Source organism: Protopterus annectens, chromosome 10.part0, assembly GCF_019279795.1.
Source record: "Protopterus annectens isolate FY-2018-M chromosome 10.part0, PAN1.0, whole genome shotgun sequence".
NCBI classification, from domain to species: domain Eukaryota; kingdom Metazoa; phylum Chordata; order Ceratodontiformes; family Protopteridae; genus Protopterus; species Protopterus annectens.
In genome coordinates, this window is record NC_056744.1 from 881,787,215 (window position 1) to 881,804,821 (window position 17,607).

General features: G+C 42.3%; 1 protein-coding gene across 1 annotated transcript in view; it reads left to right on the forward strand.

The window, feature by feature from the left end:
* The window catches only part of LOC122814220 (cytoskeletal protein Sojo-like), a 668,023-nt gene that overhangs the window by 304,974 nt on the left and 345,442 nt on the right, over positions 1 to 17,607 (forward strand). Inside the window, exon 4 of the mRNA XM_044086820.1 lies at positions 9,231 to 9,401. Within this exon, the coding sequence (XP_043942755.1) occupies positions 9,231 to 9,401 (171 nt within the window). The remainder of the gene's footprint in view (positions 1 to 9,230; positions 9,402 to 17,607) is intronic.

Consider the following 17,607-nt stretch of genomic DNA (forward strand, 5'->3'; position numbering starts at 1 on the left):
TTCTATTTGGTGGTGTTTTGGGTATTTCTGTTGTGTGACAATAGCTGTTCTAACTGGCTAGGCCCATTTCAGTTAGAGGATCTAGTCCGTCCCCTTCTTGTCCCTGTGTTTGTTTTCGCTATCTAAAACCGTTTGAGTTAGAGGTTTTAGTGTCCGTCTCCCCTCCTGTATGTGAGTTGGTCTAAAAAAACGTTTGTTGGAGGTTTTTAGCTCTAGTCGTCTTAGTGTGTGTCCCTTTTGAGGATTGTGTGCGCTGCTGTTGTGGAAAGTTTGTTCCCGCACTTCTTGGTGTTTTGTGGGACTGTAGTCGTTTTTCCAGTATAGGCAGTGACTTGTTCTTTATATTAATATTTGTGATTTATCTTTCAACATGTCTAAAGATTCCAAGGAGCACAAACCTTCGGGTTTTAAAAAGTGCTCTAAGTGTGGTTACAAGATGTCCATCACTGATGGACATTCGGTATGCGTTTATTGTCTGGGAGCAATCCACCTGCAGGAGTCCTGCAGCTTCTGCCATGCTTTTAGTCCCAGGGTGCTCCAAGAAAGAAAGCATAAGTTAATTCTGAAGGGACTCTTGAAACCCTTGTTCGAAGAGGCCAAGGATTCGGCTTCCAGTTCAAAACCAAAATCAGTCTCCTCTGAGCCACCGGAGAAAGTCATAAAACTAGCTTCGACCTCCTCGGCTCCACTATCCTCGGGGCCGCAGGAAGTGTCGGTGTTGATGGAACCAGTGTCTGCTCCAATTATATTGGAACCTCTTCGGAGTACTAGACTAGTGTCACCTGAGAGGAGATCCCGATCTCCCTCCCTGTCCTCCAAATCCTCCAGGACACTTTCAGATGTGGATGTCGATAGGGTGGTGCAGAGGCTCCTTCAGTCACTGGGTTTGGCAGAATTGTTCTCGGCTCCATCCCAGTTGTCTCAGTAGCCCGTCCCGATACCTTCTACGATTATTCCTCCGAGCGCATCTTTGTCTTCAGAGCCAGAATGTTCCGCTCCATGTGATGTTCCTAGGTCGGTTCCGATGGCCCCTCCGGGCTTATCGGTGCCGACGTCAGCTCTGACCCCATTGGCGCTGTCCACTGGGTTCGGGACTCGGGATTCTTCAGTCGGGCCCGCGGGGGACACATTTCGGTTCCTAGTCTCCCGCTCGGTGCCTCTGCTTGAGGAACCCCGACTCCTGTCATGGTCTCAGAGGCTGGTCGTTCCTCGGACTCGAGGGGGGGGGGCGGCCTTTGAAGCCATGCGGAGTGCACTGGCCAGATCTTCAGCCACATCATGTGGGTCAGTCATTCTGTCCCCTACCACTCCGGTGAGAGCCTCTGATCACCACCTATCTGTTGACAGCGGAGCCCCAAGGCCTAGGGATACCCTAACGAGTGGTCCACAAGTTTCTGAGGGCCCCTCAGAGTTCTTGCCAGAGGAGCCCCCTAGAAAGAAAATGTGCAAGAGGAAGCACATAGACTCCCAGGATGAGTCTCTCACCTCAGATACGGACTTTGAGGAATCGGAGGGGTCCCCCAAGTCATCCTCTGACTGTTTCTTTCTTCGACATCCTGGAGATGTTGAAACAAAGAGGTGACTGGCCCTCCAAAGCCCCCTCTGAGGAGTCACCGGTCTTCCTGAAGGCCTTTGGTGCTCAGCCCTCCGCCTCCTGGGTGTCCCCACCCTTCGACGAGCTCCTGGATTTAATTTGTCGAAGGGTGTGGGAGAACTCTGTTTCTGTGGAACACGTACCCAGGAGACCCAATAAATTTCTGTCTGCTCCCCCGGGTAAGGAGTTTTTGTCCAAAGGAGTCCTTGTGGATGCCATGGTGGTGGCGGCGGCCACTCAGAAGGAAGTAGCCAAGACTTCCTCCGTCCATCCTCCTAACAAGAAGTTTAGGACCATGGACCAGTATGGGAAGCGTACCCTCTCATCAGCAACCTTTACCTTACTGTCGCTGAACTACCTGTCTCATTTTACTCTGCTCCAGAGAGATTTCCTCAAGGAGTTAGGAGATACTCTTGCGGGTAACGTGCCTGAGGTGGTGGCCCAGATGGTAAATGCCCAGGTGTCTACCCTCAATTCCATCGTTAACTCCTCCATGCGGCTCATTTCATATGCAGCCGAGGGAGTGAGTAGGGCAGCAAGCTCAGGAGTCACCCTTAGAAGGCAAGCTTGGATGCGCCTTTGTCATTTCGCGGAGGCCTTCAAGTCTTCTTTCACTGACACCCTCTTTGATGGTTCGTCTTTGTTCGGAACCAAGGTGAAAGATACCCTCACCAGGTGCGAGCAAGAGGGAAAGACTCTGTCTGCTGTAGGGGTCCGTTTTTTCCTTCCTTCTAGGCCTTACCCCAAGGCCCAGTGGAGTGGGAAGATGTGATTCAAAAAATCACAGAGGTTTTTTCCTGGTGCACAAGCTGAGTCCCCCTCCAGAGGCAGAGGAGGGTGAGGTTATTCCGGGAGACGCCGCCCTAGAGGCAGAGGGGGCCCCCGCAATTTGGGAGACAGCGATTCCTTTCACGGCTCTCCCTACCGTCGTTCCTGATGGGATGCCCGACTTTACGTTTCCGGAGCCAGTCGGGGGTCGAATATAGTTATACCCGGAAGCCTGGCAAAGCATCACCCAGGACCGATGGGTATTACGAATAATTTTCAGAGGTTATGTTATCCCCTTTTTGTCAGACCCCCCTCCAGTCAGAAATATCCCGGACGTTCCACCCAGTCAAAGGGATCACGCAGCTTCAGAGGTTTCAAAGCTGCTAGGAAAAGGAGCCATCCAGCATGTCCCCTTAGACCAGATCAGATTAGGGACTTACTCATGATTCTTTTTGGTGCGAAAAGAACACGGGACCTGAGACACATATTTAATCTCAGTCAACTGAACAACTATGTACAAAAGTCCAAGTTCCGTATGGTCACACTACAATCGATTCTCCCATTGTTGGGAAAAGAAGTATGGATGTGCTCCATTGACCTCAAGGATGCTTACTACCATATCAAAATGGGCAGGGCATCCAGGAGTCACCTACGCTTTCGGCTGAGAGCCAGTCATTTCCAATTTCGAGCCCTGCCCTTTGGTCTCACCACAGCCCCCAGGGTGTTCACCAAGTGTATGGCAGTTGTGACAGCTCACTTGAGACGTCAAGGATTCCAAGTGTTTCCGTATCTGGATGACTGACGATTGGCTCCTTACCACCCCCACCAGGCATCTGCTAATCCAAACCAGGGACGCTACCATCGCTCTCTGTCAACAGTTGGGCACAACACTGAACTGGGAAAAATCTGCCTTGTTGCCCTCACAGCATGTCATTTTTATAGGTGCAGAGCTAGACACCGTTCAAATGCGAGCCTTTCTACCGCAGGAAAGTATCAGAGTCTTAAAGCAACAGGTGCACGCCCTGCTACCCCTGAGGAAAACGAAGGCAAGATGGGTTCTCCAACTCATGAGGACTATGGCAGCAACAATTATGTTAGTCCCTCTAGCGAGATTGCACATGAGGCTCCTTCAATGGCTCCTCTTTGCCCAGTGGTCTCCCCAGAAACTTCCACTTTCCCACCCTATTTTGCTCACGGACAGATGCAAACAGGATCTCAGTTGGTGGCTTTGCAACAACAATCTGGACAGGGGAAAACCCTTCGTTCCACCACTCCCGGTTGCCACAGTGACCACGGACGCCTCCCAGATGGGGTGGGGGGGGCATTATCTCGGCAGGACAGTCCAAGGCACGTGGCAAGATCACGCAATACATCTGCATATCAATGTCCTAGAGATGAGAGTGGTGCTACTTGCGTTGCAAGCACTTCAGAGCTTTCTACCTCTCGGGACAATTGCAATACACTCGGACAATGTCAGTGGTGTGGTATCTAAACAGGCAGGGAGGAACCAGATCATAACCCCTGTGCAGAGAGGCCATACCAGTGTGGCAGTGGGCAGTATCTTCCCAACGGTTTTTGGTGGCAACGCACATTCCAGGGAAGTCCAGCGTGATAGCAGACTGGCTAAGCAGAGCTATTCTGATGCCTTATGAGTGGTCCCTGAATAGTCTAGTTGCAGAATGAATCTTCAGCAGATGGGGGTCAGCCCTGCTGCGACCTTTTTGCCAGCCCCCTCAATACCAAATACAGCAGCTACTTCACGCTGATCCCTCCACATGGGGAATCGCCCAGGGATGCTCTAGTCCACGATTGGCCCTCCGGTTTGCTTTATACTTTCCCTCCATTTCCCTTGCTATCAAAAGTGATTCAGAAAGCACAATCCTTGGGAAGCAGAATGATTCTAATTGCTCCACACTGGCCTCGTCAAGTCTGGTTCCCCTTTCTCCATCCCTACATTGTGGACACACCTTGGACTCTGGACCCACAACCAGACTTACTGACACACATGTCGGGACAGTTCCACCCCTCTCTGCGGACTCTCCGGTTGACAGCCTGGCTACTCCACTTCCGTTGTTAGTTAGGCTTCATCACTTTTCACCTGAGGTAGTTCATATTTTATCTTCCTCTCATAAGCCCTCTACTAGGAAGATTTATTCTAGCAAATGGAAGAGGTTTTCTATTTGGGCTCATACCCAAGGAATTGACCATTACACAGCCCCAATTGCTTCAGTCTTGGAGTTTTTGTCTGTGCTCTTCCAGCAGGGCTCAGCGTCCGCTACCATTAAAGTTCAATTGGCAGCGATTTCTAATTTTCTTGTTGCGAATGAGCCTAGTCTGATGGCTCACAGACTCTGTAAGGCTTTCCTGAAGGGCACTCTGTTACTCCATCCTCGGGTCTCAGAACCGATCATGCCCTGGGATCTAAATTTTGTTCTGCAAGCCCTTACTTCACCACCCTTTGAGCCTGCAGCTACCTGTGACTTAAAATTCTTGACTCGGAAAACTGCCTTTTTAATAGCCATCACATCGGCCAGGCAAGTTTCAGAAATTCAAGCTCTTTCGATCAAACCTCCATACTTGATCTTTCATAAGGACAGGGTTTCTCTTAGACCAAACCCTTCCTTTCTTCCTAAAGTGGCGTCCATATCTAATCTTAATAAATCTATTGAGTTGCCAGTGTTTTTTCCCCATTTTCAAACAAGGCAGAATTTAAATTTCATCAATTGGATGTACACACACAGTTACGTTTCTGTCTGCACCGAACCAAAGATCTCCGAAAATCTGATCAACTGTTTGTCTCCTTTTCGGAAAACAGAATTGGGTCCCCTGTCTCCAGAATCACCCTATCCAGATGGATATCAAATTGCATCTCTTTTACTTATTCCTCAGGAGGTAAGAACCTACCGTTTCCAGTCAAGGCTTACTCTACTCAGGCTGTATCTACATCTACAGCCTACCAAGCCAGATTGTCTATGGATGATATTTGTGCGGCAGCTACCTGGGCATCTCCTCACACATTTGTTACTTATTACAAGCTGGACATGATATCTAGGGGCAGGTCTTCCTTTGGTTCCACAGTACTCAGGAGTATCTTCCTCTGAGCCTCCCAGGATGTAGGTGCTGGGGACGCTGTCCCACGGGTAAGAATGTAGGTGAGACTGGACTACATAACAGCAAAAAGTTATGTACTCACCATAATGTTCGATGTATGTAGTCCATCTCGCCTCACATTCTTACTTACCCTCCCACCTTCTCCCTTCCTGGAGGATCTGGAGGTTAGGTCTGTTTTTTAGAGTTCCCTTCACCTTTAGTTTATTCTTCTTTACTTGGATGTTGTTATGCATGGGGTATGAGTGTGTGTTCGCAGCAAACTAGATCTGGAGATATGGAGCAGTGCAGCATGGGATACCTTCTTAGCCCAGCCAATAAAAGACTTCGAGCTAGAAAAGTTTGGCCGAGTCGGAGCCGATATTAGGCTCCGAACCCACGGGTAAGAATGTGAGGCGAGATGGACTACATACATCGAATGTTATGGTGAGTACATAACTTCTTGTTAACCAGCTCTGATATTAAAGGGATATAGGCCTCTCTATTCTGCAGGCGATCTTGATTTTATTATAGGGTTGGGTGCTAATAGAAGCTGGCTGGGAGTGGAGAATGAAAGTGAGTGGCAACTGCTGGCTTCCCCATCCTGGGAGGAGAGAGAAAGCTATGGCTTTGTAGGTTGTGAAAAATTAAATGTATATTGGGAAGAGATAAGTATGTTTTTCAGGGGTTATGGTCTGATAATTATTCTTTAACTAAATCAGTAATACTAATGAATGTTCCACTTCCTGTATGTGTAAAAGCCAAAGAGCAAAAACTATTTTGGGCTCTTTTGGCAGTTGCCAGAAAAGTTATTACAAAAAAATTGGAAATCAAACTCTGTTCCTACATTCAAAGAAGTTTTAAATTTAACAATATTATGTAAAACTGAAAAAAAGTGACCAGAATAAGATCTGTAAATCGTACAAAAACCTTTAGTTACTGGGATAACCTTGAAGTGTTGCTATTGAAATGCCAAGATTCTTAATGTGTTAACTGTATAAGATTACCTTGATAATTCAATCTATTCCTGTCATTGTATAACAATATGTGAAGTTGAATTTCTTCCTTTCTGTGTTGTTGTTTCTTTCGGCTTTTCCCGGTTAGGGGTCGCCACAGCGGAACTCCGGTCCGCTAATGATTGGTAGTTGATTTTTACGTGCCGAGTTACCAGCCCTGATGCACAACCTTTAACGAAGGTATGCCCTTTCACGCATGTCTCCACGCAGAAGACGCTCTAGCTGAGAATCGAACCGGACAGCGAGGCGACAATGCTACCGCAGCACCACCACTGCTGATTCTTCCTTTCTGTGTATATATTGTAAATATGTTAACTTAATAAAAATTTTCTTAAAAAAAAAGGCAAGCTTTGACTTGCCATGTGAGTGACACCTAGCAGAGTTTATAACTGGCCAAGCCCATGCAGCCATAGTGCATTCACTATTCCCTAGGAGACATTTGTGGGCTTGGAAGAGTCACCGAGAAGGGAGGTTGTGCTCTCAGTTAAAGATGTTAGTCTGATCTCTAGAAGTTGCAAGCTGGCCTGCTTTATACCATCTTACACTTTTCAAGGAACATGGGGTTGATAGTGAGTTCAGGAGTGAATGAGTTGTAAGGCTGTCAATTAGCCTGGGAATCCCTGGCTTGTATCCTGACAGAATTTATGGGCAGAATAGGTAAAAATGTTGGACAAGAAAAAAAGAAGTGAATTTGTTGTTATCCAGCTTTTATCTAAAGTGTAATCAAAATGAGGAAACATTTGTCAGTCCTAGTACCATTGAAAGAAAATGAGGGAAGATACCTGCATTTGTTTAATATTTTGAGACGTGTGAAAATGCCATTTAATTATGGAGAATTGCATCCAGCTTTCATTTCATTTGGAGGTGAATAAATGGACGATGCTTGTAAGTCTAGTTTATTCATATGTTATAAAAAAGATTGAAGACAATTTGGGATATTTTAAGTGAGTATATGAACTTGTTTTGCCTTAAGAATAGTAATGCAGTATTGGAACAGGAGAAAAGCTGTTTTAGCTTTTTGTGTGTGTGTTGGTGAATACATTTAATAGGTCACATGTATTTTTGTATATATTTTGTTGACTGTTTCAGTGACAGCAATAAAAACTGTTTGTTAAAAAAACATGCAAACATCCATTTAGATTACAGAACTGTTCTGTCACATTGCTGCTGAAGTAATATGTTCTGTAAAAGGAGTCTAACTTCACAATTATACAACGGCCCCCCATTAATATTCCAAAACATGCATGCTGATTGATCAGCATGCATGTTGTAAATCAGAGTTATACTAATGGAAAAAGGTCTGGTCGCTCTGACTTTTTCCATTAGTGTAAGTCTTTTTTTACAGCAATGGAGAACGAAAGATCTCCGTTGCTTTTTGCACACTGCCTCGCTATGTTAAACAAGTTTAACATAGTGAGACAGCTTTAAAAAAAGTAACGGAGATCTTCCTATCTCCGTTGCTTTTTTAAAGGTGTCTCACTATGTTAAATGAGTTTAACATAGCGAGACAGCTTTACAAAAAGCAACGGAGATTCTCTGTTGCTTTTTTTTTTAAAGCTATCTCGCTATGTTAAACTCCTTTTAACATAGCGAGACAGTTTGTAAAAAGCACCGGAGATCTTGCTTTCTCCGTTGCTTCTGCCCACAGCTCTGATGTACTGGAGTACATCAGAACTGCTGCAGAATACCAGACAGCTGCGGAAGGGCAGCAAGGAGGCATTATACAATGCCATTATTTAAGAAAAGTAATTAATTATTTTTTTTTTCTTAAGTAATGTCATTGTATACTAGCAATAACCCACTTCTGGGTGTGGGTAATGCTGGATTTACCCCACTGTGGTCTTTGTTTGGCCACTCGGGCTTCACCCTTGTGACCAAACCACACCAACCGTGGGTAAGTCCAGCATTACCCACACCCAGGCGTGGGTTATTGCTATATTATTCCACATAAACTTTCATAAAACTGTTTTCCTAGATCTATTACTTGCAAGGAAGGTACCACCAAAAGGCTGTAATTGATGCAAAATAGCCAGCTGTTCCAGTCACGTAATATCTAAATGTCATAAAACCACACATGCTCTGCAGCTGCATAATTGGTTAGGAAAGCCTGTAAATGTAAGTTATTTGCATAATAAGAGTAACTTTGTGAAGAAGTGTGAGTTAAGACTGAGGTTTACTCACTTCTGGCTTGAGAGCTTGGGTTTTGCCTTTGCAATCACACCTAGCTATTCAGAAGTAAGTTTCACCATAACTCCCACACATCAAGGACATTGTCCCTTTAATAATGTGCATGACTGTTTAGTGTAAAATTTCCTTTAGATGCTCAGACAAATGCTTGACAGTAGTCATTCTTAGCTTTATCTTTTGCTCTAAATTAAAACTAGTTTCCTAAACAGAGCTGCTGTCAGTTACAGATGCACAGAAACAGGTTAGATTCACATTTGCAAACTACTGCTTTTTTAACAAACATTATTATTGGCTGGGGATTGAAGTAAGTTGTGATTTGCATGGGTAACTGTATGCTTCATCGCTGAATCTTTGTGTTTTCAACTAGTGTACTTCTAGAAAAGGAAAATAAACTGTTTTTCTTGCCAATCCTGCAAAAAGAGAATTTCAAATTGAGGATTCACTCAACTTTAATTCAGGCAAATTAATTGTTACTGAAAATATAAAAAGGGCATAATTAATATTATCTAGTGTGCAGTTTTATTCTTGGTTATATAAAAGCATGCACTTAAGTTTTTATTCATTTATTTTTTATATAGTCTTATGTAGGACCTGTAGCAGCACTGAGAAGTGCAGAGCAAGAAGCTGAGCAACTTGGATGGAAATTAAAAATGGTAGAAGAGGAAAATTTCCAGTTAAGGTCACAGAATTGTAGTTTAAGGAATGACCATGATTCTTTGCAGTCCAGAATAAATCTGTTAAAAGTAAAGGTATGTTTAATAAAACATGTGTTTTCCATGTATTGTAGATTGATTCTGTTGCATTATGTCCGTGTATGACTGTTTTTTTTTTCTTTTTGCATTGTGTGTTTTTTTTTTTTTTGTATTGTTTGTGTGTATATAAGTGTGCTTGCATATATGGGTGACATACAAAGTATCTTGTCACTTTATCTAATCACATCTTATCCAGTGATATTCTTAAATACATTTTACCAGTTATAACTTTGATAATAAGGAAAATGTATGATTTTTTTGATCACAGGTATGAGTTTTCTTGTATATTTATAAAGTAATATTACAGATTGTTTTATTAGTGTGTGCTGGATTGTGTAAGCTGGTTGTGCGCTTCCAATGTTTTTTTTTTTCCCTCTTTATTCCACTGTACTGTAACTGTGCAGTTAAGTTAGGGGGGTGCAGAAGCTTGCCTCCCTGCAAAAAATATTTTGCGTATGTTCCTGAGTTTTACTCCTTTAAATAAAGTGAGTTTATATAAGTTCTGTCTTTGATGAAATAACATGCCCATCTGTGTGTATGTTTCAGTATTTGTGCATGTATACGTGTGTGTGTGTGTATATATGTATATATATATATATATATATATATATATATATACACACACACACACACACACACACACACACACACACACACACACACACACACACACACACACACACACACACAGTGATTCCAGCACTCCACAAATTTCAACCAACTCCAGAGTTTATTAGAACAAGAAACAGGAACACACAGACCACTTCTGCAACTAGCTTCTTCAGTGCACTTGGAAGCAAATAAGCTTGAAAAATAAGACTGATGAAAGGCATAAAATGTTAAGTTTTTTTTGCATGTGCAAAGAGATTAGTTTTTCCCTATTTAGCAAATGTCCTCTGGGGCAGACAAGACATCTGCAGCTTAAAGAAGCTAGGGGGAATTCTGTATTTTTTGTTCTGAGTGAAATTTATAAAGATTTCATGTATTTGCATAGTTGGCTTTTTATCTAATTGCTGACTGCTTTTACATGGAAATGATCTCTGTGAAGGTACAAGCAATTAATTTTGGATGTTCTAAGCATTCTTTGCTAGAGAAATAAAAAAAAAAAAATAAAGGTATAATATCCACCAGTAGAGTGGAAAATATTTTGAAATTATTGGAAATGAATAAGAGATGGCCTCCCATCAGCCTTAATGCTTCAGTATATTTAATAAAACAGTGCATAATTGTTTTATTCGTAGGTAGCCAGTGCATTTTTCTTGGGGTTAAAAGGTAATGTTTTCTGAAAGCATACAAGCTGTTTTTCACGTTTTGGGGAGGAACACTGATAAGAAAACAACATTCAGTAATCAGTGTTAGTGGAAACATAGGCTAACATGTGCTTTAGCATGAGCAACCTTAGTTTTAGATTATGCAGAAACGCAACGCAACTCAGGTAAACCAGGTGCAACAAACATCCAAAAAATGTGTAAACACAGTCCATAAAAGCATTGCACTAGGAACGACACAGGCAAGTAAAATCTATTGCAGTTTATTCCACAAATAGACAAACCACAAACTCTGAGAATCGGTGACAGGAATCCTACAGAGACTGTGGAACTTAAGTGGATTGTTAGGCTGCAAGTGCATTAAAGGTTAAGACTAAATGAGAATGTCCCTCTTAAACCTGTATTGAAAGCACACAGGCTGTTTACGTGAATATTTTAAATGATTTTGTTATATATGAATGTTTTTATAATATGTTTTTGGCTGTATGTATTTGTACTTTTAAATGAAAAGGGGTGTGTGAGCTAATTTGGTTCATGATGGCTGGGGTATGTAGTATTTAAGCTGCTTCTGTTGTGAATATGGTGGATCTGATGAAGCAGAGTTTTTATTTTCTGTGAAAGCGCTCATCCTGGTCTATTTGTGGAATAAACTGCAACAGATTCTATTTGTCTGTGTCGTTCCTAGTGCAACACTTTTGTGGACTTAGTTTTAGATTAGGTAATGCGTGTGGGTGCAGTTGCTGATTTGGGACAGTTGTTCCTATCAGTAGGGTTATATTTCATTTGATGGAAATGTACAGTTTTATGTGTTTCTTTGAAGTTAATAAGTGATGGAGGTGATGTTTTTTGTATTGATCACTGCTGTAGTAGCCTAATCTACATACGATATAACAGGCAGCCAACTTCCAAAGATTCAGGGCACCTTCTACACATCCAAGCCATTAATCAGCATGAGCTGTGCTAACTAAAATACAGATTTTGGTGTCATGCCATTCAGAGATTTCCTGCTGCCAAAGCCCCTTTGCATGATTTTGACAGTCAGCTTGTGGTGTTCCATTACTGGGCAGATAAATTCCTTTTGGGAAACGCATCCACATGTTGTTTTTAATGTTGAAGCTTATTTTCCTCCTTGGGCATGTCCATTTTAAACTAGTACTAGGTGTTTTTATTGACTGTTGCGCAACTTTACTGCACCTTGAAACAGAAATGCACTTTTTTTGTTACTGACAGTTTAAAAGCTAATTTAAGCATTCTAAACTGATTTTTCTGTGGTGAGTCTGTGTATAAATTATGCTTTGTGGCTAGTAAATGTATTAAGAATGCTTTCTACAAAGTTTTTACTAGGAAAAGTTACTTAAGATTTTCCTGCCTTGTGCTTCTTAGTTTCCCCTGGGAAAGAAGGACCATTTTTGGCTTGACTGTGGAACAGACCACTGGTCCCATGATTGCTACCTCCAGCCACAGAAAGAATATGTTAACCTGCTGTGATGGCAAAGGCTGTTTAGTTAACATTTTGCCCCAGTGGCAGGCGGGAGAGACTGCTGTGGCTAGAGCTGGTTCTTCAGACCATTAATGTTTTTCTGGATCCCTCTGGTTTTATTGATGCACTCGCTATGGACTGTGGGTTAGCTATGTCTTCTGTGGCTGTTGGGGTCCTCACTGGATAAGGAAGAGCCACTGTTATCAGTGTTGGGAGAAGAGCCAGGAAACGTGCCCTTACTTAGCCAGAATGTTGTGCCCACCCCTGAAGAAGCTGTTGCTGCTATTAGTAATCCTGTTTGTCCCAACATTCCTGTCAAAATGAAACCAAAAACTAAACATGTACCTTCTCTCCTGCTTCATTTTCACTGGACAAGAGTAGTTTATTAAGTCTGGTTTATGGTCTTGTACAGGTTTTTGATCCTTAAGTGGTTTCTGGTAAAAGAAAAGGGATTCCTGTTTTCTTGAAGAGATTCAAGAAATTGAGTGTGGAGAGGAATGTGATAGGACAGATGCATGTTTTTCTTCTCAGATTTTCTGATTCATACTCAGAGGAGACCATGTTATCTGAATCCTCCCTGCCAAGGATTCTGTTTCTCCGAGTCTGTTTCCAGAATGTGCCAGTGATTTTAGTGGGAGAACACTGAGGTTTCTCATTCCCCCAGAAAATACTTTGAACTTTTTCAACTGGAATTCCCAGTGCCCCCTTGCATTCCCCTAGTATTGTCAGCACTGGATGATGATTTTGTTGGACCCTGTGGTTTCCCTCATAACTAAACTGCTTTACGTAAAAAACAGGTAGTATATACAAAGTTTCTCTGTCTTTCTCATTTTTATATACTTATTCCCAAACCTGATCCTGCAGCTATACCTTTACTTAATCCAGCTGCTGCCAACCATTTTGTTAATTCTAATCCTTCCCCTTCTGACAAGGATGATAAAACCATTGATAAGTTTGGGAAAAAAGTGTGTACTACTGCAATTTTACTTTTTTAGAGTTTTGAATTGTCAGGCTCATGTGTTCAAGCTTATTCTTAAAAATTGTGAAAGTCTGAAGAATGTTTATCGGCACTTCCCTGCCCTGAGGAAAATGTGCTTCAAGTGGTTTAGTTTATTCAGTTTCTCAGGTCACTACTTATTGTTTAAATTGTGTTTATGACTCTGCAGATACCGCATACAGGGCTGTTGCCACTTGTACTCTGCCGAGGAGGTTTGCTGTAGATGCTATGAAAAAGTGTGATGAAAGGGGTAAATTGATATAGGGAATCTCTAAGATTTTTCAGCCCTCCTTTCCCAGGTTTTCTTAGGGATTTTCTAACCCTTATCCAATCTCAGCATAAAAACAAAGTGAGTAGCCTCATTGAAATGCAAGTAAACAGACGTTTAAGAAGAAACGATGGGGAGGGGTTCCAAAAAGAATATAGGAACTACCCAAAATTAAGGACATTCCAACAAGTCAGTTCCTTTTCCCTTCCAGAGTGTCTGAATCTGCACTTTTCTCTTTGGCAACAGATAGTTTCAGGTAAATGTTTTCTGAAGATCTTTCATTAAGGTTACAGATAGCAGTGGAAGGAAATTCCTCATTTTCAGGGGATAATCCCTCATCCACCAGACCAGACATTTCTATTTTCCCTGTTCTTCAACTCATGCTGTCTCTGGGAGCAATAGAACCAGCTGTTCCTTCCCAGGCTAGGAAGGGTTTGTATTCAAGTATGTTTTTAGTGCTGAATAAAGAAAAGACTTTGACACCAGTTCTGAATCTTTGTTTCCTAAACCTTGTTGTGGCAGTGCTCAAGTTCAACATGTTGTCCCTTTGCAACCTGTTACCTCTTTTTCTTCATTTAAGTTTCCTGGTGAAACTAGATTTAGAAGATGCTTATCACATTCATATTTATCTAGACTTCAGGCATTTCTTAAGGTTTTGTGTGTTTGAATCACATGATGAGTTTTGTGCCTTACCCTTTTGGCTATCCAGTGCACCAACAATGTTTACATATGTCTAGCTCCAGTTATATGTCATTGCAAGCTACAGGGTATCCACATTTTCCATATGTATACTTGCTTATTCTTTGCATAATCTTTTTCAAAGCTCTTGAGTGAGAGCTCCCTTTCACAAGTTGGGATTCCAAGATAACATTCAAAGGTCTCCTTCATACAGGATTTTGTTCCTGGGATGTTAACTAAACACTTCCCTGCCAAGACATTTTCTTCCACATGAAAAACGTAGATCTTTATCTCAACCTTTTTTTCTAAGGTTCTCTACCCGGACTTCACTTTGAAGGGAATGCCTCAGAATTTTGTCTCTCATGGCAAGACTCAACTTGAGAAAGAGAGAGTTCCACCACCAACATCCTTCATCTTTACCATTTCTAGTGCTCTGGTTTGTCGAAAGAGAAATAACTCATTCCATATGCCAGACTGCATATGAGTAAACTTCAGTGGTACCTAATGACCCTTTGGTGTCAATGCTCTCAAGACCTGGAAACTATTCTACCTATAATTCCTTGCCTCAGAAAGGATTTTGTTTGGTGGGCAACAGCATGCTTCCACAACAAGGGACTGCCCTTCTCCACACCCCCCGCCGCCCAGACCCTCCCCACAGATGCATCAGACTATGCATGGGATGCGCACCTGGACAGCAGGTGCATACAGGGCCAATGGAGCCCACAGTAAATCCCTCTGCACATCAGTCTAAAAGAGATGATGGTTGTCCAGCATGCCATGATAGCTGTCAAACCCCTTCTGTCACCAGGGGTTCTCCTGATCAAAACGGTCAACACCACTGTGATGTGGTGCATCAACAAGCAAGGAGGAACTCACTCCTACCTTCTATGCAGGCTGGCCATGACCCTTTGGCTCACAGCCTCTTTCATGCAACTACACCTGTTTAGCACAATACCTACCAGGCTCTCTCAACTCTCTGGCAGACCAATTAAGCAGAAATCTAATGGATCCACACGAGTGGCAACTCAACAGAAGTACCTTCATGCTAATAACTCAGAAATGGGGAACCCCGAAGGTTGGCCTCTTTGCCTCCCACACCAACCATCAACTCAGCAAATTCTGCGCCAGAGACCATCACTGCTTGGCTTGGAAAGTGGATGCCCTGTCCTTTCCCTGGGCCAATCTATCGGTCTATACCTTTCCTCCCCTACCTCTCATCCCCAGGGTACTGCTCAAAATAAGGGAGGAAAAACCAAGGACCATTCTTATAGCTCCAGACTGGCCCCAAAAATACTGGTACCCTTGCTGCGCAGCCTGTCCCTGCTGCTTCCATGGCATCTTTTTCAGATTCCAAACCTCCTGACCCAGACGGAAGGGGAATTCATGCATCCACAATTGCAGACCCTCAATTTGACAGTTTGGCTTATTCCCTAACCCCAAACCAATCTGCCATCCTCAGTAAACAGTTTCTGGATGTTATCCATGAGGCCAGACATCCTAGCACCAGAAAGTCTTTGTGCAGATAAATGGAAAAGGTTCTGCGCTTGGATCCAGGCTAAGGGAGCCAGTTTGGCTTAGCCCTCCATCCCTCTCATCCTGGATTACTTAGCTGACCTACTCCACAGTGGCCTCTCTTTCTCTTCTATAAAAATTCTTGCCTCTGCTATTTCTGCTCATTTTCCCACTGAGCAGCCCCTTTTCTCATACCCTTTGATCAAACAGTTCCTCAGATGGGCTAGCAACCTGAGGCCCCACAGAAGGGCACCAACACCAGCTTGGGACCGTAACTTTGTCTTGGAAAAGCTCACCCTGCCCCCTTTCGAACCAGCTTCTTCTGCAGTTAAAGTTTCTGTCCTGGAAGACAGCATTGCTTCTGCCCATCACTGCAGCCAGAAGAGTCTCTGAGCTGGAAGCACTAATGGCTGTGAGAACCCTTCATCATCTTCCATGCAAACAGGGTATCCCTCAGGACTAACCCATCCTTCATGCCCAAGGTGGTGTCCAGTGTGGCTCTCAACCAATCCATTCATTTGCCCACCTTCTTTACTAATCCCCAGAAGAAGGGGGAAAGGATTCCAAACAAGTACCCTTGACAGAAAAATACAGCAGTCAATTGTTCTTTGATGCAAAAATCCAAGTTTAATTCACACAAGCAGCTTCCAAGGTTTAAAATCGAAGCACATAAAGGCACATAAATTCCCTTCACCAACTCGGCCTTTTCCTCTAGTTAAAACAGACTTCATCAGATGCTGACTCATACCAACCTACACATATTTATATCAGTTAATATTTAAAACTATCCAATCAGCAACACTAAATAAATCAATGAGATTAAAAAAGCTTAAAACCCATGCCTTGTCATTTGTAAAATAAAATGTTAAAAACACACTTAAGACTTGAACATTTTCATTCCAAATGTTGTTAAAACTGCATATCAATAAAAAATGAATGCATACAACTAAATATTCAACATCACAAATGGAATTTTAAAAGACATATAAAATTTAAAAGCTTGTGTTTAAAATGTTATGTGAACTTATTAGCATTATTTTGTCAAACGTTCCCTTTAGCGACCTGTAGTGGGAATGCACATAAATAGGAAACTTCTTTTGCTATTCCTAATTTAGCAGATCTGATTTTAAGTAGTGGGGCAATGGAAACATTATCATTTAAACCAGGGGGCATCCCAGTGTCTAAAGTGATTTGCCACCACAATTCCTTGTATTCAATTTTTTCTTCCCACAATCTGCCTCTTGCTTCCTTTTTTATTTGCTCCACCACAAAAAATAAGAAATTTGCTCTGTCACATACCTTGGTGTGCTTATATAGAGCATTTGTTTCTTTTTTATTTTGTATATCATATTTATGCCCGCAGAGCCTTCTCCTTAACTTTCACTTAGATTTTCCTATATAGAAGGATCTACATTCCACACAGGTAGCCAGGTCCACTATTCCATATGATTCACAATTAAAGTAGTCTTTGCCCTCAATCAGTCTGTCCCTACTTTCTATAAATACCTGATCAGTATTTGCTATATTTCCACATTGAGAGCAGCGACCACATTTATAGGTCCCTCTTCTCCTGTTCCCTTCCTTCCTTTTCCAGTCATTTTCTAAAGTAGTCTTTAAGTTAAGCAAATTTTTATATACAATTTTGAGGGGTTCCCTAGACATTCCTTCTAGGTAAGTAAAATTAACAAACCTTTCCCATTCGGTTTTTATAACCTTTCTAGCTAAACCGCATAAGGCATTAAATTCCAATACTAATGCTTTTCCAAAGTTTTGCTCCGAGGTAGTCATGCATGTATCAACTTAATTAGTATTCTCTTGTAGTATGAGCTTAATTTTTCTCTTTCTGCCCTCATTTATTTCTGCCTTTACCTCTCTTATCAACTCAGTGGGATACCCCCATTCAGAAAAAAAATGTTCTAATAATTCACTTTCATGCTGAAAATCCATTTCTGAGGAGGTCATTCTGCTTCCTCATACGTACTGGCCTTTCACAATATTCC